Raw genomic sequence first — 23,043 nt, 5'->3', positions numbered from 1 at the left:
GGAAACTATGCGAGGCAGTTAGACTCATGATTGTTAGGACTAATTTCAATGAATGAACTAAGGGAGGCCAACGAAAGTGATAATAATTGTGACCCTCAACCTTCACGAAAGGGAAAAGGGAGGGCGTTAGACCACCGACTGAGGGAATTTTAGGAACAATTTTGCACAACTACGAATCCATTATCCACATTCTCGTCGAGGATAAAACAACCCACAACGAACACTTGACTAACATAATGGCTGAGCTCCAAAAGCATGATTGAAAAAAGTACTAGAAGTTCCATGAAGTTCACGATCATGACATGACATACTGTATTTACCTTAAATATCACAAAAGGTTGAAAAGGTTGAGGTAATCATTGTTGCAACCATCCGCTTGACGACAATATGCGCCAAAAAGATATTTGTACCATCTTCGAAGCCCCGATTAGGGACTATTTCAGTAAAATGTAGAATGCCTTAACCAGAACGACTTAGAATAACCTTTAGCTTTTGACGTGTGTACAACCCAAGTGCCTATTCCAAACCTTCTCATTGAATTCTTTAAGGTCAAGCACAGACGATCACAACAACCTAAGAAACCTTATGATTCCCTTAATCAGCACTGAGAGAAGGAAGCATCCATGTGACCAAGACACTCGAGTTCGTGTTCTTCTTGTGACTCACGAGGACAAAGCTGTAATCAAACCTATGGTGGCGATCCACGGCTTGAACGTTGACCCCAGTTCCAAACCAGGTCTACAAAAGAGGCATACGATGGACGCATACGAGAGTCACAATTTCAGGAATGACTCTCTAACGTTGTCCTCGTAAATAAGCTTAACGGGAAGCAATACACGTGCATCTATTACCTTGGATCAATCGATTGGTTGATGCCACAGCTGGGCATGAGTTGCTTACTTTTGTGGATGTATACTCAAGATACAATCACACAAGATGCACGTGCTCGACAAGAGCTTATGTAACCACCTAGTTTTCGAGGTTTCGAATCACGAACTGTCATGTATCGACTCAATAGTGAAAATTTTAACAAAACTTATTCCGTTTTAAAATGAGGATGACGAGAGAGAACAAGTAAACTTTATAGACGTTAGAGACCTAAGGGTCCCCTACAGCTTCACGACTCCTAAATGCTTCCACCAACGACTGCTACCTCACAAGCCATCTAGAAAGCAAAGAATAACAAGAATAAGTATAAAAAATACTCGGTAAGTAACCTACTTTTATGATCTGTCAATTCAATGTTCTTTGTCAATCTAGCCGTATCAGACTTCTTCATGCGTTTGAACCTTGTCGCTCCAGATTTAGAGGTGTACTTCACCTCTCGAGATTACTTGGGATAGGTACACTTCGTCAGTTGGTTACTCATCTCATTGGTCCGTCTATGTCTTTATGGAGTTTGCATAGAAGACAGGGCTGCCCTCCTTTAATCTCGAACACTAGGGTTAATCTAATAGGTATTGATTTGGTTTCTCTATGGTCTCCCTACGAAGTGCTCTTCTCGGCTCCCTCAATAGTGCAATGTAGGCTCTCGACAACGTTTTTCGTAAGTTTTACATTAGGTAACTTAATTGTTACGTCCTAAATTATTACATTGCAATACTTCATAACCAATCACGTATTTTATAAGTCAACTTATATCTTATGTTAGAGTAAGAACCCGAGCATAGCTTAGTTGACTTAGACATATATTTTCAATCTAAAAGTCAAACGTAAATAAATTAAAAATAAATTACCAATATCTAATTTGACTTTTTTTTTTTTTTAATTTTAATTTTTATTGAAAAATATTTTTAAAAATCCCAACAAAAAATTGTTATAAATTTCATCGGAAGTGCTTTCTTACAGCTCCCCCCACAGGAAAAATGATGATGGTGCGTTGGTCAATCATTGTACCTCTGTTCCTCTTCTTCCTCAGTGTCCCTCCGGCGATTGCACAACAGCCGCCGCCCACTGTATGTATTATTGGCAGTGGTATCGGCGGCTCCTCCGTGGCTCACTTTCTCCGGCAATATGCTCCTTCGTACAACGCCTCTGTCGATTTCAACATTCGGATATTCGAGCGCCACAACATCGTCGGCGGTCGGATGGCCACTGTCAACGTCGCCGGAGATACATTCGAGGCCGGAGCGTCCATTTTGCATCCCAAGAATCTTCATGCTTTGAGATTCACTAAGCTACTCAATCTTACCGTCAAGAAACCCTCCTCTTCCGATTCGTTCTCTCTCGGCATTTGGGACGGCCGTAAGTTCGTCTTCAGAACCCTCAAGAGCGGCCTCACCTCCAAGTTTTCTTATCTGGATAAGATCGTGGAGCTATGGAATCAGGTCGTCATGTTCATCCGATATGGCTTCTCGCTTCTCAGAATGGAGAAATTTGTCGAGGTTTTTATCATTTTCTTCGTTGATTTGATCTGGTTCTCTAAAACGCCTTAGCGTTGATTCTATTCTTGGTGAATTGATGATGCAGAGTGCTGTGGAAAAATTCTCGAAGTACTACGAAGGCTTTGAATCTAGGCCTGCCTTCGAGACTGTAAATGATATGCTCAATTGGTCTGGTTTGTACAATCTCACCACTCGAACTTTGTATGAGGAATTAATTGATGCTCGGTTGTCTCGCTTGCTAATACAAGAGCTTGTCACTGTAAGAACTCTTGACTTTCGTTTCTTTTTCATTCTTTTCGTTCATTATTTATGGTGATTTGTTGCTTTTTGAGATTGGGGAGGTTTCTTTGTTTTGCTGGATGTAAGTTACATCCCTGAATGTGAAAAAGACAGACAGGGATTATCAAACGTGTTAAAGCTGTTATCTGTTGGTGTGAGTTTCTGAAATTTCTGAGTGAGATTTGAATTGAAACAGAGGAAGTTTGTTGATTTTATTTAGATTTGGAAAGAAAGATCGGCTGTTTAAAAGGCTAGGAGATGAAACTGTACGTATCTCCAAGACTTTGTATGAATGCCCCAAATCAAAATCAGGGGTAGGAGGTAGAACTGTTTTAAAGATGTCATGTTTTTGAGATCTAGATCTGGCATACCGTAAAGATAGATAGAACTGTTTCATGGCAAATTCTGATCCACAAACTTTTGAAGTCAAAACCTCCGACAATCTGTTTCTATGGATGAATTACTTGGACAATCCTTTTATTCCCTACTAACTTGGTTTTGATTAGAGATTTAGTATTTGTCACCATGGTGATATAGTTCTAGTATAGTATAACATAGCTCAGATTTGCTTACAATAAAAAGTACCACTTTTAGTGTACTACTCTTCTTAAACAACTCAAAATACTACGAAATTCTAAAAAGGACCACTTTCTCCACATATTGTCCTTTTAAAACACCAACCAATAAATAATTGCGACTACTCAACTTACTCATCACACACACTTACACAAACTCGGAACAAAGAATGCCTTACTCCTTAACACCTTCCTATATTTCTGACTCCGATGGTTTCCTCCCCATCCGAGACAGGATCATGCTTGGGGAGTGGGGCACCTGCGGTATGACGTTTAGTAACACAACACTATACAATAAATCCTACACTTTACGAGTACAACCTAACACAAGTACTCGACTACTATCTCTCTTTCTCTACTATCAAATAATCTTGTGGTCCAGTTTCATGGGAAGTGGCGCATTAGTTATATCAACTTAATGAAATATCAACTTAATGAAATAATCCCACGATAGACGAAACACTGAAAGATAGACCAGTGGAACACTGAAAGATAGACCGGTGGTGACCTCTATTTACGCCGTTCTCTAGATAAGGTAATTGGAACCGCAGTTCCATACTCTGATCAAATGCTGGAGGAGACTGGATCACCACATGGTTGAGACACCTGGAAAAAATGAACAGGCGCTATAATTTTTGCCGGAAGAGTTATACTGTCTTAACCAAGGATGAGAATGAGAAGATAACGGGTGATATTCCACCGACATAATCCGTTGGAGTGGGCTCCCTTAGGTCTTTGTATTCCTCTTGACAGACCTTCGGGAGACGGGATCGGGTGAAATAGCACTGAATGAATCTCGCTTTAGGATAGGGGTTTATACAATCGGTATTTGGCGTGTGGCGGATACTCTTTTTGGTGTGGCGGATTATTGCATTTTTGTGTAATATACATAGCATATTACCCACAAAACCTTATAACCCACCTTCGGTGTTTTTCGAGTGGCGGATTATGCAATTTTCTGTGTAATATACATAGCCTATTACCCACAAAACCTTATTACCCACAATTCTTATTACCAGGTGTGCTAATCGACTGTTTGCTGTGTAATACACATTGTTTATTACCCACAAATCCTTATAACCCACAAAGCTTATTACCCACAATTCTTATTACCCCTCATCAGGAAAATGAAATCGGAGAAAGAAAGAAAAAGAAAGAGGCTTTCCCCATATTATATATTTTATTATGAATTAGTATCAGCTCTTGCAAGGAAAGTACTCCTTTCTTTACGGGGCTCATGGAGTAGCGTATTTCGAAAGAGGGGCCAAGATTCCAATTTCGTTTCGGGCCTCACTCAGTTTCTGCATCGTGATCCATCTATAATATAGGTATTGGTACTGGCATATGGATTTTGAGAATGAATTGTTGGGAGGGGATGTGGATTTCTCGGATATGGGAGAACTATTGTTCGTAGGATTGTAGGAAAACGAAGGAGCAACTTGGGATTGGAGGAATGCCGAACGCATTGCAGACATGCCGGTGGATATGGTTTCTACTTCTTAGATGAGTCTTCCCATTATCTTCTCTAACCTAGTAAGGCAAAGTATGACTGATTCCGAGGTTGTCGTGCTGACCGTACTAGTGTTTGTTGGGGGTGAGAACTAGTGGCAGCTCCCCCTCCGACTCTTTTGACCGCTCCGAGACCGAGATCGGGTACGGATAGGGCTTTGAGTTCCCTCTAGTCTCTTCCGCACCGGATTCTCAAATTCAGGTTCCGTAATGTTGAATTAGGATTGAAACCGAGTTTTGACTCAACGCATACGTTGGCGCATCACTTTGACAGGGTCAATGCACCTTTGGAAAGATACAAGTGCTTTTCAAAAGAAAGAGGAATACTTAGGCTTAGAAGGTGGTCTCCCTTTTTCGCGAATGAACCACACTCCTTCATATACGTTAGGAGTCCATTGAGGAGTGAAAGCGAAAACAAAGAAGTTCCTATAGGTAATGGAATTGTGAGACCAATATAATGGGCGGCCCTAAAACGGATCAAAGAAGAGTGGGGAACCTCTAACTGGTTTTTGGATGGAACCTTTTAGAACGGAGATACTGTCTGTGATCCATGGATCTCCGATCGGGAAACTATCATGGCAGAGGTAAAAGAGAGGTAAAAGGGAATGAGGAGGCAAGCCCATTTTCAAATTTTCATGGTGTTTGATTTGGTGATCAAAAGTGACTTTGAGATTCTAAACGTAAGTGTACTTTTGAAGTTCTTTTATTTGGAGTCACTTAATTGGGGGCATGTTTAGTAGTGATTTTAAAATTATAATCAGTTTTGAAATGTTTAAAATAATTTCAAAACATGTCTTCAATCATTCAAATTTAATTTTGATAGCATGAAAATGACATTTAAAAATGTAAAACCAAGCATTAAACCGAGTTAACATGATTAAAAGTAGGTTTCAGAATGATTTTGAACGTAAAGAAGTGATTTTAACCATTTCAAAATCACTCCTAAACATACTATTCATGTTCTCTTACTAGTGCTTAGAGAAGAAGTGCTTACTTATAAGCATTTTCCCAAAAGCCATCTCAAAGTTACTCAAGGTTAGAAAAAGCACCAAGCTATTATGGTGTCAGTAGTAATATGATCACATCACTTTTGATAGAATATCGAGTATATCTAAGAATATATTTATTCGTAGGTTTTTGTCAATTTCAAAACTTGGCATTGTTGATACCAAATACTTTCATTGTTCATTCAACCTTTGATGTAGAGTACAAATACTTCTATCATTTATTTTGTTCCATGTAACTAGTTATTCACATGTCACACAAATCAAGTTAGAAGCATTGATGAACATGGCTCGCTGGAAAGAATTATTCCATCTCTGTATTTGTTTCTTAAAGTTTACCATCTTGAGACTGCTTAAAACGTAAAAATTATGTTGATTTCTTGTTTACCAATTCAAGCTCAAATATCATTAAATTTAGAGGTGCAGAATGTGGAAATACATATACATATATTTTGTTCTTATAGAGCAAGTGGTTATGAAGTTGATAATTTCTGAGTCCTAGCCCATTCTCAAGTATTGTATTATTTTTTTGCCAATTTTTAATTTTAATTATAATATTTTCTTGGATCTCAGCTTACTATATTTCTTAATCAAGTACCTAATGGTATAAAACTCGAACCGTGGTTTAACTTTTAAACGATGTAGGCTTGTTACTCGAGATCGTTTTTGCCCTTGCCCCCTCCATTTTAGAGATGTACACTTTTTTGTTTCATTAGATGGAACAATTTATGCGATTTTAGAAAAAATGTTATTGGTTGATCTGTGCAGGTTATCACAAGAATTAACTATGGTCAAAGTGTCTCTATTAGTGGACTTGCTGGGGCAGTTTCGTTGGCAGGATCAGGCGGAGGGTTGTGGGCAGTTGAAGGTGGTAACTGGCAGATAGCTGCTAGACTAATAAATCATTCAGATAGCACATTACATTTGCAAGAGGAAATCGAGTCCATCTCTTACCTAGGTGAATATTATGAGGTTAAATCTAACAAGGGAAACAGTTATTCCTGTGAAATTACTGTAGTAGCTACTCCTCTAGATGAACAGAACATTCAGTTTACACCTCCGATTATAATTCCTAAGAGAGAACTGCAGCATACTCATACAACATTTGTCAGGGGCCTCTTAAATCCTGTGAGTGTACTTGAGGCTTTGAATGGTTCTATAGTTTCCAATTGTTTATATTCATTCTTTTTAAGTTCTCTGACGTCTTGTTTCTTTTGATTCTCTTTTATGCGCAAAGGGGTACTTCGGCTTGAAAGCTTCATCGAAAATTCCGAAGTTGGTGGGTACAACAGAAACTGAGGATGTTCAATTTTCGAGTATTTCTGTTCTTAAGCAACATGATGATAACGATATGACTTACAAGATATTCTCTCGTAAACCAATGGAAGATACCCTACTGGATAAGATCTTCAGGTAAATCTAAATGACTGTTAATTTTGTATGGTTTTTGATTCAAGCCTTTACATGCGCTATCGTATCATCTTCGAGAAACTTTACGCAAGTTTTGGAGTGGTGGTTTAGGGAAAATATGGTTAGCGTAGGTTGATTCTTTCAAAATAATAAGCTAGATGCTTAGATTTCTAAAACATGGATGTAACCGTCCAAGGCCACCGCTAGTAGATATTGTTCTCTTTGGGGTTTCTCTTTCGGGCTTCTCTTCAAGGTTTTTAAAACGCATTTGCTAGGGAAGGGTTTCTACACCCTTATAAAGAATGTTTCGTTTCCCTTTCTAACCGATATGGGATCTTACAATCCACCCCCCTTCGGGACCCAGTGTTGCGTCCTCACCGACACTTCTTACCTTCTCCAATCGATGTGGGACCCCCCAATCCACCCCATTCGGGGCCTAGCGCCCTTGCTGGCACACCGCCTCGTGTCCATCCCCTTCGGGGCTCAACCTCTTCACTGGCACATCGCCTGGTGTCTGGCTCTCATACCATTTGTAACAGTCCAAGGTCACCGCTAGCAGATATTGTCCTTTTTGGGCTTTCCCTTTTAAAATGGGTCTGCTAGGGAGAGGTTTCCGTACCTTAGAGAATGTTTCGTTCCTCTCTCCAACCGACTTGGGATCTCACAATGGACCATGTAATTCAAAGTACATGCAATTTAGTTGATTAGAAGCATGAATTATATGTGTGCATGTCATTTTTAATATTTTTTTAATTAGATACATGAATGGTATGTATGCATGTACGTCTGTGTATATATATACATACACAAGCATACAAACACGTACATGTGTATATTATTTTAGCTTCTTGACTATCTTTTAGAGTTGGGTATATAATATTAAAGTCATCGTCCTTTCTTCTAGTTCAACAAACATGAATATGGAGATTTGAGCTTTTAACCTTGAAAATATAAGTGTCTCAATGACTGAGCTATGCTCGAAAGTTAAGATATTCAACCGAACAATAATGTTCCTCCCTCTATATTCTTAGATTTTGTAACAAAATAGGCTTCTCTTCAAATTTGTGAGATTTGAAGTTTATATTATATTGCTTGAGGGCCATCAATGTTTCCGATACAATGTTATAAAAGATGTCAACCAAAGTTCCATCTTTCATTCTTATGCACATGGTAGAAAGAAGAAACGCCTCATTTTGGGAATCGGAAATGAACATGGAGTTAGCTTATTAGTGGAAGAGAGCCGCCCTTGAGGAACTTTTAACCTTTTCCCGTAAGCTGTACACTAAGGAGGCTCTTCTCTAAAGCCAGCCAGATTTTAAGTCTATTCTTATTGGAAATTTAGTTAAATTATAAGGTTTTAAAATTTTAAGTTGGTATCTAATAGGTTAAATTTTAGAACTATCCAAATTAATAGTTTTTAGACCTATTAGACACTTTTTAAAGCTTAAAAACCGAAATTCCGAACTAAATATGTAGTTTAGACTAGAAATTTTCATACCATTCTTCTTCCTATCATGTGTGATTGCCTTCTCACATTACTTGTTGGTTGTTAGTGTAAGAAAGGAGACCATTCGGATAGATTGGGCTGCATATCCCCACTTCAAAGCTCCTGAAGTATTCGCACCTTTTATTTTGGATGGTCGGCATTTGTACTATGTGAATGCTTTTGAGAATGCAGCCAGTACCATGGAGACCAGTGCTGTTGCAGCTGAGAACATTGCACGACTCGTTCTATCCAGATTTTTTGGAAAGGTCGGCCCCGATTTGTTACATCTCAACCTTAATTCTGATCGAGATGCTTCGACTTTGCATGTGGATCTTTGAATTCCCATTTCTCTGTTTGAGATTGTGATATCTTGTAACATCATGTACATTATCAGGTTTTTGTTATGGTGAAGATAAATAAACCTAAACTCTTGTCTTTTTTTCCTTCCTGTAGAAGTATTGAACAAATAAAATTTATATGACCGTGAAGATATTATACGCTTAATTTGGTTCAATACTGAAGAAATTCTGTCCATTTGAATTTGTAGGCGATGCTTGTATGTAAGAAAAAAAAAAAAAAAAAAAAAAAAAAAAAAAAAAAAAAAAAAAGAAAAAAAAGAAAAAAAGCTGATTTCAACAGGAGACAACCCAGGTCCGACCTAAACCTCTTAAAGGCTTCATCCAAATAAAAGGGGAATTGGTTTAGGGTCGATTCAGTAAAACAAACGAATTTTTTTTGTGTAATTAACCATTACTTTTTCTTTTAGAAAGAAATGAAATTATGTTAATTCATGGTTAAAGGAGCCTATCCATCGCATATAGGCTTTAAGGACATCGTGACATAACTGTCGAGGTGAAGTAGGAACCTAAAAGATCAAGTTATTTCATTATTTTTCACATCATTCACTTTATAGACTCTTCCATTTTCTTACGATAAGAGCTTTGAATCAAGATTCATCATATTTGTATAAAAGTTCCTAAAACTTCTAGGTTACTTGAGAACAAAGTGCGAGAACTTATGTAAGGAAGGAAACATTTCTTATAAGGGTGTAGAAACATCTTTCTAGTAGACACATTTTAAAACTTTGAAGGGATGCCCAGAAGGAAAAATCCAAAGAGGACAATATTTGCTAGCAGTGGACTTGAGTTGTTACAACTTGATAAAATAAAACGTATAACAAAGCATAAAACGTATAACAAAGCATAAGGCATGAGGTACAAGAAGAGTCATATATATAAAAGAAACCTAGAAGGAGATTCATACAAAATTGAGGCTAAACATTGAAGAGGTCATTCTGGATGTGGCAGAGGTTAAACTGCAAGCGTAACTCACTTGGGGTTCTTTGGAAAATGTAATTTAATCAGCGCGGGAAGTTCGGCTAGCTCAATCTTGGACTTGCCTAGCAATATACTCTTTAACTTCTCATCACAAATGACCACATTCTTGTTGGTTGGATCCTGGACAAGAAAGATACATACCAAGAAACATATTTTTAACATTTAGAAAAAGAAGTGCTACTTCATTCAAGTTTCAAGTACTTCTAGCTTCCCAAAATCATAATACATGACCATGGAACAATAATAACGTGTAATGCAAATGTTAGGAACCACGACTCTTCACAATGGTATGATATTGTCCACTTTGAGCATAAGCTCTCGCGGCTTTGCGGCTTTGCTTTTGGTTTCTCCCAAAAGGTCTTGTACCGATAGAGATGTATTCCTCGTTTGTAAAATCAAGCATCATTCTAAGCATCATTCTCTTTTGGGGTGCTCGTGGATGTGCTTAACAGACTTATTTTGAGAGGCATGGATAAAGGTTAGCAGAAGGAATGTTTGTTGGGAGAGAGAAAAAATCACCCATCTTACTCATTTACAGTTTATAATACTATTTCCTTATGCTTAATGGAGTCCTTTGTGGGCCTAAATAGAACTTGATAGGTAAAGTAAGACGAAATTTTTGTTGGTTGGTATTAGCATCGAGTCAGTAAAGCTTGAAAGATGGGTTCATGTGGTGGGTTATGAGCTCCTCTATGTTGCCTATGACCTAGTTATGTCTTCCCTGGGGTAATAAATCAAAGATCACATTCCTTCTGTGACCCTCTGATTGAACAATATGAATCGGAGTTTGAAGAAGGGGAAGGAGAAGGAGTCCTCGACCTGCAACAGATAAAGGAGGATTTATTCAATCACATCGTTTGAGCTCCTAGAATATGGTGCCCTTGGGGCTTTTAAGAGGATGAGCTTCAAGAGATTGATTCGGAGTTCTTCTAGAGTGGAACCATACAGTACCAGGCACGAGATAGATCTTCCAACGAACAAGGTTTTTTTCGAAGAAGCCAATTCGTTTGGGATCTCTTCTTTGATAAGAATCCCACGGGAGTAGTTAATATTGTTTGGGTGAATTGTTGGGGGGATTTGTTACAAATCCAGTGAGTGGTAAACGATGAAGGTAGAGAACTGTTCAGATGGTTTAGGCTCGAGTGTGTATATTCAAATCTAGGAACGTTCCAAGTACCTCGAATACTTGAGTTATCTTGTAGCTCTTCTATACAGTTTCAAAGTATATGTGACGTGCGTATACTTAAGAACCTAGATTATGTCATGTACATCAGGTTCTCATAATCTAGTTTCAAAGTATACATGACGTGGCGTGACGTTCCAAGGACTGTCACATATTTGATTATTCAAACCTAGGGACGTTCCAAGGACCAAGAACTGTCACGTATACTTGAGAACCTAGATTATGTCCTGTACATCAGGTTCTCATAATCTAGTTTCAAGGTATACGTGATGCAACGTTTCAAGGACCGTCACGTATTTGATTATTCAAACCTAGGGACGTTCCAAGGATCTTGACCCTCCATCAGGTTCTCATAACTTTCATTTCAAGATATTCTTTATCATCCTGATTATTCAGATTCATGACCTTTCTTCTCCTCTTTGATTACTCTTTTCGTTTCGTTCCTTAGCCTCTTGCCCATTTTAAGCCATACTTCAACCAGAATACAATATAGAATCTATGAAAACTATTTTTGAAAGTAGATTTAACAAGGGAAGTCTCTGTTATAGGTTGATAGCAGTATAATCAAAATGCATCTAAAACTAATAATAAAAAAAAAAGGCCATAAAAATTAGACAAAGAATAGAACCTGAAGATTATTGGTTTTGATATATGACCACACATACTTGAAACAGCCCAGACGAGAAATTTGGGACTGTCCCACAAACTCCCTGAGAGTTGAAGGAAGGTTTACGAGATCAATCAAGTTAGCAAGCTTCTTCGGGTTATCTGTAATGGCCGTCTTCATCCGTTGCGGCAACATTTTTTCTGCACAACTAGTTCGCTTCCACCTCCACTGGAAAAACACATAAAAACTGTTTACTCGGAAGATGAAACGAAGCTTTGGAAATATGAAAAACACAGAAAGTCCTGCAAATTGAGGCGCGATAAGCTCATTCAATAACCAAAACCTCCTAAGCAAAATCTGAGCATCGGTTCAAGGGAATTTTATCAAACATCTTATGTGCAATAGATTTTCAATCACAGAGAGTGAAACAGAACACGAAATTTCTCGGGAAATCAAGAGAAATGAAGTACCGCGAGTTCAAATCAAGAAACCCAGTTCAGAGAATGAAAAAATCAAGAAGCAAGGAAATCGAGTTCATGGAATAGATAGCTTTAATTCGCACCTGGGAAAAGGGAGAAGAAAAACCTCTAGAAATTGGAAAGAATTGACAGAAATACAGCGGCTAAAGCGAATTAGGGTCGGATCACCAAGGGGAAGGAGAACTTGGAGCCCTTGAATTTGTTTGCCAAGTGCATAGATTTTGAGTTGTTTAAATGCCAAAAGTAATTTGGAAAAAATGAAGATTTTTATTTTCTTTTATAAAAAAAATTGTAAGGACCAAACAACAAGATCTATAAAGTCGATAGCGGGAACGTATTAGAGCTACACGACTATAGGATCATTGCTACATCGTGTATGGTCGTTTCCTTTGTATTTTAAAGCTTGTTTTGTAAAAGGAGTCTATAATCTTGGTCTATATGTGACTGTCCATGATTCGAAATATCAAAGAACGGGCTGTTACAACCCTAATATTCAATTTTATCAGGACTCCTTCCCAATCTATTAGAGGTGGTCATAATGTACCTTCTAGAGATGTCTATTTTATCTGCAGGACCTGAAGTGGGAGAGGATTCACCATTTAGACTTGGAATGAGGGACATTTTTTCATGTTAAATAAATAGGATGGGGGACAGGATTATATTCTGTTGAAATATATCACTAGCCCAATAGAGTCAAGCTCAATAATTGTACGAGCTCATGGTATATTTATTTTAGTTCAATCGAGTCAAGCCCAATAATTGTACTGCAGAGATTTTAGGAATTAGGAGAGAGTTCTAGATATTTTAGGAATTAGGAGAGAGTTCTAGATATTTTAGGAAAAAAAATTTAGATTTGTTAGGTCTAAATTGAGTAGGCTCACGTATACCCCACCACCGTAGGTTTTCATCCAAGAAATCCAAAAACAATAAAAAATATATTATTCTGAGTGTCTTGCATTCTCTTCTCGGTTGGTCTTAATAAAGAGTGCGAGCATTTCCTAGAGAGTTGTGTTTAACAATTTGGTATAAGAGCCATGCCCTAAACTTAGCCATGTCAATAAAATCCTCAAATATCGAACAAAGAATTGTGAGCCTCGAAGGTGTAGTCAAAAGTGACTAAAGTGTCGAACAAAGGGTGTACTTTATTCGAGGGCTCCAGAAAAAATGAGTCGAGCCTCGATTAAGGGGAGACTATTCAAGAGCTCCAGCCTCAGGGGAGGCTTATAGTGTACTTTGCTCGAGGGGAGGATTGTTGAGGATTATTGGGTGTGAGTCCCATATTGGTTAATTTAGTGGAAGATCATGGTTTTATAAGTGAGGAATACTATCTCCATTGGTATGAGGCCTTTTGGGGAAGCCCAAAACAAAGCCATGAGAGCTTATGCTCAAAGTGGACAATATCATACCATTATAGAGAGTCGTGGTTCCTAACATGGTATCAGAGCTTGGAATTCTTAGTATGCAAGGTTCTCTTGGAATTCTTAGTATGATAGGTTATCTGATCTCTTGTAATTCTCTTAGTCTGTTCTCTTAGAATTCTAGTATGATAGGTAGTATGATAGGTTATCTGATCTCTTGTAATTCTCTTAGTCTGTTCTCTTTGGAATGTTATCTGATCTCTTGTAATTCTCTTAGTCTGTTCTCTTTGGAATGTTATCTGATCTCTTGTAATTCTCTTAGTCTGTTCTCTTTGGAATGTTATCTGATCTCTTGTAATTCTCTTAGTCTGTTCTCTTTGGAATGTTATCTGATCTCTTGTAATTCTCTTAGTCTGTTCTCTTTGGAATGTTATCTGATCTCTTGTAATTCTCTTAGTCTGTTCTCTTTGGAATGTTATCTGATCTCTTGTAATTCTCTTAGTCTGTTCTCTTTGGAATGTTATCTGATCTCTTGTAATTCTCTTAGTCTGTTCTCTTTGGAATGTTATCTGATCTCTTGTAATTCTCTTAGTCTGTTCTCTTTGGAATGTTATCTGATCTCTTGTAATTCTCTTAGTCTGTTCTCTTTGGAATGTTATCTGATCTCTTGTAATTCTCTTAGTCTGTTCTCTTTGGAATGTTATCTGATCTCTTGTAATTCTCTTAGTCTGTTCTCTTTGGAATGTTATCTGATCTCTTGTAATTCTCTTAGTCTGTTCTCTTTGGAATGTTATCTGATCTCTTGTAATTCTCTTAGTCTGTTCTCTTTGGAATGTTATCTGATCTCTTGTAATTCTCTTAGTCTGTTCTCTTTGGAATGTTATCTGATCTCTTGTAATTCTCTTAGTCTGTTCTCTTTGGAATGTTATCTGATCTCTTGTAATTCTCTTAGTCTGTTCTCTTTGGAATGTTATCTGATCTCTTGTAATTCTCTTAGTCTGTTCTCTTTGGAATGTTATCTGATCTCTTGTAATTCTCTTAGTCTGTTCTCTTTGGAATGTTATCTGATCTCTTGTAATTCTCTTAGTCTGTTCTCTTTGGAATGTTATCTGATCTCTTGTAATTCTCTTAGTCTGTTCTCTTTGGAATGTTATCTGATCTCTTGTAATTCTCTTAGTCTGTTCTCTTTGGAATGTTATCTGATCTCTTGTAATTCTCTTAGTCTGTTCTCTTTGGAATGTTATCTGATCTCTTGTAATTCTCTTAGTCTGTTCTCTTTGGAATGTTATCTGATCTCTTGTAATTCTCTTAGTCTGTTCTCTTTGGAATGTTATCTGATCTCTTGTAATTCTCTTAGTCTGTTCTCTTTGGAATGTTATCTGATCTCTTGTAATTCTCTTAGTCTGTTCTCTTTGGAATGTTATCTGATCTCTTGTAATTCTCTTAGTCTGTTCTCTTTGGAATGTTATCTGATCTCTTGTAATTCTCTTAGTCTGTTCTCTTTGGAATGTTATCTGATCTCTTGTAATTCTCTTAGTCTGTTCTCTTTGGAATGTTATCTGATCTCTTGTAATTCTCTTAGTCTGTTCTCTTTGGAATGTTATCTGATCTCTTGTAATTCTCTTAGTCTGTTCTCTTTGGAATGTTATCTGATCTCTTGTAATTCTCTTAGTCTGTTCTCTTTGGAATGTTATCTGATCTCTTGTAATTCTCTTAGTCTGTTCTCTTTGGAATGTTATCTGATCTCTTGTAATTCTCTTAGTCTGTTCTCTTTGGAATGTTATCTGATCTCTTGTAATTCTCTTAGTCTGTTCTCTTTGGAATGTTATCTGATCTCTTGTAATTCTCTTAGTCTGTTCTCTTTGGAATGTTATCTGATCTCTTGTAATTCTCTTAGTCTGTTCTCTTTGGAATGTTATCTGATCTCTTGTAATTCTCTTAGTCTGTTCTCTTTGGAATGTTATCTGATCTCTTGTAATTCTCTTAGTCTGTTCTCTTTGGAATGTTATCTGATCTCTTGTAATTCTCTTAGTCTGTTCTCTTTGGAATGTTATCTGATCTCTTGTAATTCTCTTAGTCTGTTCTCTTTGGAATGTTATCTGATCTCTTGTAATTCTCTTAGTCTGTTCTCTTTGGAATGTTATCTGATCTCTTGTAATTCTCTTAGTCTGTTCTCTTTGGAATGTTATCTGATCTCTTGTAATTCTCTTAGTCTGTTCTCTTTGGAATGTTATCTGATCTCTTGTAATTCTCTTAGTCTGTTCTCTTGTAATTCTCTTAGTCTGTTCTCTTTGGAATGTTATCTGATCTCTTGTAATTCTGTTCTCTTGGAATTCTAGTATGATAGGTTATCGATAGGTTATCTGATCTCTTGTAATTCTCTTAGTCTGTTCTCTTGGAATTCTAGTATGATAGGTTATCGATAGGTTATCTGATCTCTTGTAATTCTCTTAGTCAGTTCTCTTGGAATTCTAGTATGATAGGTTATCGATAGGTTATCTGATCTCTTCTCTTGGAATTCTTAGTATGATATTCTTAGTCTGATCTCTTGGAATCTTAGTATGATATTCTTAGTCTGTTCTCTCTCTTGGTATTTGATCTCTTGGAATTCTTAGTATGCTAGGTTATGATAGGTTATCTGATCTCTTGGAATTCTTAGTATGCTAGGTTATCTGATTTCTTGGAATTCTTAGTATGCTAGGTTATGATAGGTTATCTGATCTCTTCTTGGAATTCTTAGTAGTATATTAGGTTATGATAGATTATCTGATCTTATCTCTTGGAATTCTTAGTATGCTAGGTTATGACAGGTTATCTGATCTCTTCTTGGAATTCTTAGCATGCTAGGTTATGATAGGTTATCTGATCTCTTCTTGGAATTCTTAGTAGTATATTAGGTTATGATAGGTTATCTGATCTTATCTCTTGGAATTCTTAGTATGCTAGGTTATGACAGGTTATCTGATCTCTTCTTGGAATTCTTAGTATGCTAGGTTATGATAGGTTATCTGATCTCTTGGAATTCTTAGTATGATAGGTTATTTAATCTCTTGGAATTCTTAGTATGATAGATTATCTATTCTCTTGGAATTCTTAGTATGATAGGTTATCTGATCTCTTGAAATTCTTAGTATGCTAGGTTATTTGATCTCTTAGAATTCTTAGTATCATAGGTTTGGAATTCTTAGTATCATAGGTTTGGAATTCTTAGTATGATAGGTTATCTGATCTCTTCTTGGAATTCTTAGTATGCTAGGTTATGGTTATGATAGGTTATCTGATCTCTTGGAATTCTTAGTCTGTTCTCTTGGAATCTTAGTATGATAGGTTATCTAATCTCTTAGAATTCTTAGTATGATAGGTTATCTAATCTCTTGGAATTCTTAGTATGTTAGGTTATGATAGGTTATTTGATCTCTTGGAATTCTTAGTATGCTAGGTTATGATAGGTTATCTGATCTCTTGGAATTCTTAGTATGATAGGTTATCTGATCTCTTGGAATTCTTAGTATGCTAGGTTACTTGATCTCTTAGTATTCTTAGTCAGATCTCTTGGAATACTTAGTATGCTAGGTTATCTGATCTCTTGGAATTCTTAGTATGCTAGGTTATCTGATCTCTTGGAATTCTTAGTCTGATCTCTTGGAATTCTTAGTATGCTAGGTTATCTGATCTCTTGGAATTCTTAGTCTGATCTCTTGGAATTCTTAGTATGCTAGGTTATCTGATCTCTTGGAATTCTTAGTGTGCTAGGTTATGGAATTCTTAGTCTGATCTCTTGGAATTCTGAGTATGGTAGGTTATCTAATCTCTTGGAATTCTTAGTATGCTAGGTTATCTGATCTCTTGGAATTCTTGGTATGCTAGGTTATCTACCTATGCTAGGTTATCTGATCTCTTAGAATTCTTAGTATGTTAGGTTATCTACCTATGCTAGGTTATGATAGTATGCTAGGTTAGTATGCTAGGTTATCTACCTATGCTAGGTTATCTACCTATGCTAGGTTATGCTAGGTTATGATAGGTTATCTGATCTCTTGGAATTCTTAGTATGCTAGGTTATGATAGGTTATCTGATCTCCTGGAATTCTTAGTATGCTAGGTTATCTGATAGTATGCTAGGTTATCTGATCTCTTGGAATTCTTAGTATGCTAGGTTATCTGATCGGTTATCTGATCTCTTAGAATTCTTAGTATGCTAGGTTATGTTATCTCTTGGAATTCTTAGTATGCTAGGTTATGATAGGAATTCTTAGTATGCTAGGTTATGATAGGTTATCTGATCTCTTGGAATTCTTCGTATGCTTTGTGGTTTGTGGTTGCAGCTCTATCTGATCTTCCACATCAGAAATACCATTGTGGAGAGTTGTAGGTTATCTGATCTCTTGGATACCATTGTGGAGTTGTGGTTCCTAACATGGTATTAGAGGGTTATATGATCTCTTAGAATTCTTAATCTCAGAAATACCATTGTGGAGAGTATGCTTGGTTGCAGCTCTATCTGATCTTCCACATCAGAAATACGATTGTGGAGAGTCGTGGTTCCTAACATGGTATTAGAGCGAGCGAGGTTAGTGTAGGTTATGTGATCTCTTGGAATTCTTAATAGAGTCGTGGTTCCTAACATGGTATCAGAGCGAGCAAGGTTAGTGTATTATCTGATCTCTTGGAATTCTTAATAGAGTCGTGGTTCCTAACATGGTATCAGAGCAATCTGATCTTCCACATCAGAATCTCTTGGAATTCTTAATCTCAGAAATACCATTGTGGAGAGTATGCTTTGTGGTTGTAGCTCTATCTGATCTTCCACATAAAAAATACCATTGTGGAGAGTCGTGGTTCCTAACAGGGTATCAGAGTGAGGTTAATGTAGGTTATCTGATCTCTTGGAATTCTTAATAGAGTCGTGGTTCCTAACATGGTGTCAGAGTAATTTGATCTTCTACATCAAAAAGCGTGGTTAGTGTAGGTTATCTGGTCTCTTGGAATTCTTAATAGAGTCGTGGTTCCTAACATGGTATTAGAGCGATGTTAATATAGGTTATCTGATCTCTTGGAATTCTTAATCTGATCTACATCAGAAATACCATTGTGGAGAGTCGTGGTTCCTAACATGGTATCAGAATGACAGAGAGCGTTTAATGAATGAACGATGAACCAGTGAAACCCAAGGGGCAAGCCTCAAGGGACTAAGATTAGAACCAGATGTCCTAGAACCGAATTAGGAAACCGTGGGAACCTATTAAATTAGGATGTGAAGAGAGGCTACAAGTAGGTGGCTTACTGAGTATAATTTTTATACTCATCCTTGCTATGTTTTCCTTTTTTTTCAGGAGCGCGAGGCATCGCTCAAGGGCGGGCGTGATGGAGGCGGGGATTGTCACAGAGGAATGGGTTGTCCCAGGACGTCAGTCCAGTCCTTATTTTGTATTTGCATTCTTTCGAAATTTATTTTGTTTTGTCTGTTTGTGGTCCAAAAACTTTATTGGAATTTAAGGATTTTCTCTACTTCATATTTAAAACACTTCATGCATTCGTGTCTTGTCGCTAGTCATGATCCGTAGTAAAATATTGGGTCGTGACAAATTTAGTATCAGAGCAGCCAGGTTATAGGTCCTGTAGACATTTAGGATAGAGAGTCGTGTCCTCTGTGACTTCGCTCGTCAATCACATGCCGCTCACAACCAGACGTTCTCACGCGACGGAAACATAGAGACAAAGGTTAAGCTAGTACTTATAGAGTATACCATGACCAACTATGACATTATAATCGCACATTCTGTAGGAGATGTGTCAAGAATGAATTGTAACCATAGTTCTTTTTTCTATTGTGGTAGATAATGGCACCAAAGAGACGAGAACCATATGTAGGGCCCGGACCCAGAAGGGGAAGAAGAGAGGAAGTTCAGGATACCTCGGTTCCAACACCTGAAGAGGAACAACCTGAATTTCTGGAGGAGGTTGGGGATATGCCCCAAACTAGCGATGGGACATAACCACAACCATCTAGAACAAAAAGACGCCGAAGGAAGGCCAAGGCCTGAGGACTGCCTGATATACCCCCTACTGCTCCCTTCTCTGAGGAGGTCCCATCGGGTCCAACCCCGTGTACAGCAGTCCTGCTAAACCAGCCACTAGCCATGCCCTCAGTTGAGATGTTTTAGACGTTCATGATGACGTCGATGGAAAATTAGGCTCTGACGAACCAAATGATTCAAACCATGATGTCTAATCAGTCAACAGGGCAAGGGGGCAAGGATTCAGGGACTATGACTGTGGAGTTCCGCTACTTAAGAGATTTCTAGAGGCATAAACTGCCTTCCTTTGACGGAGGCAAGGTGGATCCCATTGCCGCCGAGAATTGGCTAGAGGCCATAGAAACGACCTTCCATTTTATGAACTGCCCGCCAAAGTATGAGGTCCATTGTGGGATGTATATGCTGAAAGGAGAGGCGCACTTCTGGTGGAAGGGTGCTCAGAAGAACATTACACCACAAGGAGAGTTTATTACGTGGTGCCAGTTTAAAGATGCGTACCTCCACAAATACTACCCAATCACTGCCAGAGTGAAAATGCAGGCAGCATTCCTTGCACTGAAATAGGGAGATAGATTAGTGGAGAAATATGACTTGGAGTTTAATAGGTTGGCAAGGTTTTCTCCAGCCTATGTTAGTTCTGAGGAGTTGAAGGGCGAGCGATTTATCGCTGGCCTGAGGGAGGAACTAAGGGGGAATGTTGCATCCCAGTCATCCTATGTCTATACGAAAGCCCTTCAAGTGGCGACCCTGCTCGACTTGCCCGCACCGACAAGCTGCAGTTGGGAATAGCTCAACCATCCCACACTGCAGCCAGGGAAGGGTGACAGACCCTAGCCACCCCAGAACTGGTTGACCGCCCCATGGCCGCACTGATAAACGAAGAAGGGCCTCGATACGGAACAGGACCCTTTGTCCTAACTGTCAGCATCCTCACACGGGGGAATGTAGAGCAGGAACAGGCGCCTGCTATAGATTCGGCCAGGTAGGGAACTTTGCAGTAGATTGCCCTCAGAGGAATGATCAGCGTGTCAACTGACTTGCAGTACAGCATCAGAGGGGTCAAGCTGCTCAACAATAGTAGGGGCGAGCTGTAGCCCATGCAACAACAGCCAGGCAAGTTGACCAGCTTGACGCAGTTGTTACAGGTACGCTACCTGTATTTGGTCATCTTGCTTTAGTATTGTTTGATTTGGGTTCGACACATTCATTTGTATATGAAGAGTTTGTAAAGCTAGCACATCTAGAGAAAGAACTATTAGAAATTACCTATCAGTGTCCACCCCTGCTCACGAGCTGTTGCTAGCTGCCCATAGGGTTAAGGGAGGTGGTGTAACAATATCAGGACGTGTCATCGAAGCTACACTGATAGTGTTAAACATGCAAGACTTCGATGTCATCTTGGGTATGGATTGGCTAGGCGAGAATCGCGTTTTGATAGATTGCGAGACTCGAGTAGTAACTCTCAGGCTCTCGTCAAGGGACAACTATACCTACAAAGGAGTCACTTCCAAGGGTGTCCCAAGCGTCAACATCGTTAAGGGCTAGGAAGCTGATTCGTAGTGGCGCAAGTGCATTCCTAGCCAGCGTGACCTTAGACAATAGTAACAAACAAATAACCTCATCGGTACACATCGTCAGGGAGTTTGTAGATGTCTTTCTAGAGGATCTGCCAGGTTTGCCCCCAGCTAGGGAAGTCGATTTTGGGATCGATTTAGAACCAGGAACTGTGCCGATCTCCAAGGCACCTTACAGGATAGCACCTGCAGAACTTAGGGAATTGAAGGAACAGTTACAGGAGCTGTTGGATAAGGGTTTCATCCGGCCCAGTGTATCACCCTGGGGAGCCCCTGTTCTGTTTGTCAAAAAGAAGGACGGGTCCATGCGGTTGTGTATTGATTACAGAGAATTAAACAAGGTCACGATAAAGAATAGGTATCCTCTCCGAGAATTGACAACCTGTTTGATCAGCTACAGGGAGCAACAGTCTTCTCCAAAATTGGCCTAAGGTCGGGGTATCATCAGTTGAGGGTCAGAGAAGGGGATATATCCAAGACAGCGTTCAGAAGTCGTTATGGACATTACGAGTTTCTCGTTATGTCCTTTGGCCTTACCAATGCACTAGCAGTATTCATGGAACTAATGAATAGGTCGTTTAAGGAATTCTTAGACACCTTTTGATGGTGTTAATATAACACATGCGGAAGCAATTTGGATCTTAGGCACTTTTAGAACATCAATTATTGTAAATCACTAGCATGTTCATAAGTATTAAAACTTAATGAGTTTAAATACTAACCTTTTGTAGTTCAAACTCCTTTTGCCTCACGAACCGGTTTCGAACCACCACTAGTGTCTTCTCCACTATCCTCCGGCCTTAGAACGGGATTGTGGAATCCGGTGAGTGACTAAACTTGGGAGGGATTTTGTATATGTGAAAGAGAGTGTTTGTGAGAAGTTTTTCTCAAGGTTTTTCATCAAGATGAAGAATCCCCTCCAAGTATCATGATCACTCTATTTAAAGAGTCAAGTTTGCATGTTCATGCAAACTTGAGATCACCAAATTTTGACACTTAAAATTCCACTCAAGAGTTTGGGATTATGTGGCAAGCATGCATGTTTGAGTTAACCACTCAAAATTCCACTCAAACTTGTGGGGTTTATTTGGCAAACATGCAAGTTTGGTTAAACCAAATTTTGACACCTCAAAATTCCACTAACATGGATTTTTCCATTAGATGAAAGTCAACATTTTGACTTTCTTCATTTTAATTCAACAATTAATTTGAATAATGAATTTCAAATTAAAGTAACATTAAATGATTAATTAAACTATTTAATTAATATTTAATATTAATTCAAATGCCAATCCCAATCAATTCCGACACATAATTGATTAAGATATTTAAATCTTATTTAAATATCTCACATTCTCTCTTTTCGTTTAATTCGTAAATAAAACAAAATTGCGGTTAAATATATCGTATATATGTAACGCATATTCCCTAATTTGAATTCGAACACTTCGAACTCACTCGTCACATTGTTCTATGGTTTAGTCCGATATGAGCTAGCAGAGGGACCTAATGGACCTATAGATCATGGGCTCCAACGATCCAAGATTAACCGATTAAACTCATTAACCTGGTTAACCAACATTCGTTAACTACTAGGACACTCCACTATAGCCTAGTAGTTGCACTCCCCTCACTATAGATATATTTCTGTCCATCTGATATAACCATGATTAGTAAGTCGATCCTTCACAGGTTGTTCGTAACTAGAGCTGGGTCAATTTACCGTTTTACCCCTGAAGTTACTTCTTGTTCTTTATGTCTCACTGATCCTCTAATGAACAATTGGTTTGTGGTCCAACCAGTAAACCAAATCCCTCTCA

The 23,043-nt window shown here is 38.3% G+C and overlaps 2 protein-coding genes across 3 annotated transcripts; one reads left to right on the top strand and one right to left on the bottom strand.

The window, feature by feature from the left end:
• Positions 1-1,839: 1,839 nt before the first annotated feature.
• LOC111435563 (farnesylcysteine lyase) lies at positions 1,840-9,158 on the top strand. Its single transcript, XM_023072979.1, has 5 exons — positions 1,840-2,384; positions 2,470-2,643; positions 6,520-6,879; positions 6,989-7,164; positions 8,715-9,158. The coding sequence occupies exons 1-5, from the start codon at positions 1,866-1,868 to the stop codon at positions 8,983-8,985; spliced, it is 1,500 nt and encodes a 499-aa protein (XP_022928747.1). The 5' UTR covers positions 1,840-1,865; the 3' UTR covers positions 8,986-9,158.
• Positions 9,159-9,772: 614 nt separating this feature from the next.
• On the bottom strand, positions 9,773-12,488 carry LOC111435564 (upstream activation factor subunit UAF30). 2 transcript variants are annotated; one of them, XM_023072980.1, is made up of 3 exons: positions 12,337-12,488; positions 11,796-12,002; positions 9,773-10,104 (listed from the first exon to the last, which is right to left on the bottom strand). In XM_023072980.1, the coding sequence occupies exons 2-3, from the start codon at positions 11,967-11,969 to the stop codon at positions 9,976-9,978; spliced, it is 303 nt and encodes a 100-aa protein (XP_022928748.1). In that variant the 5' UTR covers positions 11,970-12,002; positions 12,337-12,488; the 3' UTR covers positions 9,773-9,975. The 2 variants fall into 2 exon arrangements, with proteins under 2 accessions (XP_022928748.1, XP_022928749.1); XM_023072981.1 differs by having other exon boundaries at positions 12,360-12,486.
• Between the last annotated feature and the right edge of the window lie 10,555 nt (positions 12,489-23,043).

This window comes from Cucurbita moschata, unplaced genomic scaffold (assembly GCF_002738365.1).
Source record: "Cucurbita moschata cultivar Rifu unplaced genomic scaffold, Cmos_1.0 Cmo_Scf00049, whole genome shotgun sequence".
NCBI classification, from domain to species: domain Eukaryota; kingdom Viridiplantae; phylum Streptophyta; class Magnoliopsida; order Cucurbitales; family Cucurbitaceae; genus Cucurbita; species Cucurbita moschata.
This window is presented reverse-complemented; position numbering and strand designations above follow the sequence as displayed.

What these genes read in the sequence shown, in the direction of transcription:
- LOC111435564 (XM_023072980.1), bottom strand. Translation starts at nt 11,969, where the DNA reads ATGTTGCCGCAACGGATGAAGACGGCCATTACAGATAACCCGAAGAAG. An exon ending in TCAAAACCAATAATCTTCAG is followed by an intron (nt 10,105 to 11,795) that starts GTTCTATTCTTT and finishes TTTCTTGTCCAG; the next exon opens with GATCCAACCAACAAGAATGT.
- LOC111435563 (XM_023072979.1), top strand. Translation starts at nt 1,866, where the DNA reads ATGATGATGGTGCGTTGGTCAATCATTGTACCTCTGTTCCTCTTCTTC. An exon ending in GAATGGAGAAATTTGTCGAG is followed by an intron (nt 2,385 to 2,469) that starts GTTTTTATCATT and finishes TTGATGATGCAG; the next exon opens with AGTGCTGTGGAAAAATTCTC. An exon ending in TAATACAAGAGCTTGTCACT is followed by an intron (nt 2,644 to 6,519) that starts GTAAGAACTCTT and finishes TGATCTGTGCAG; the next exon opens with GTTATCACAAGAATTAACTA.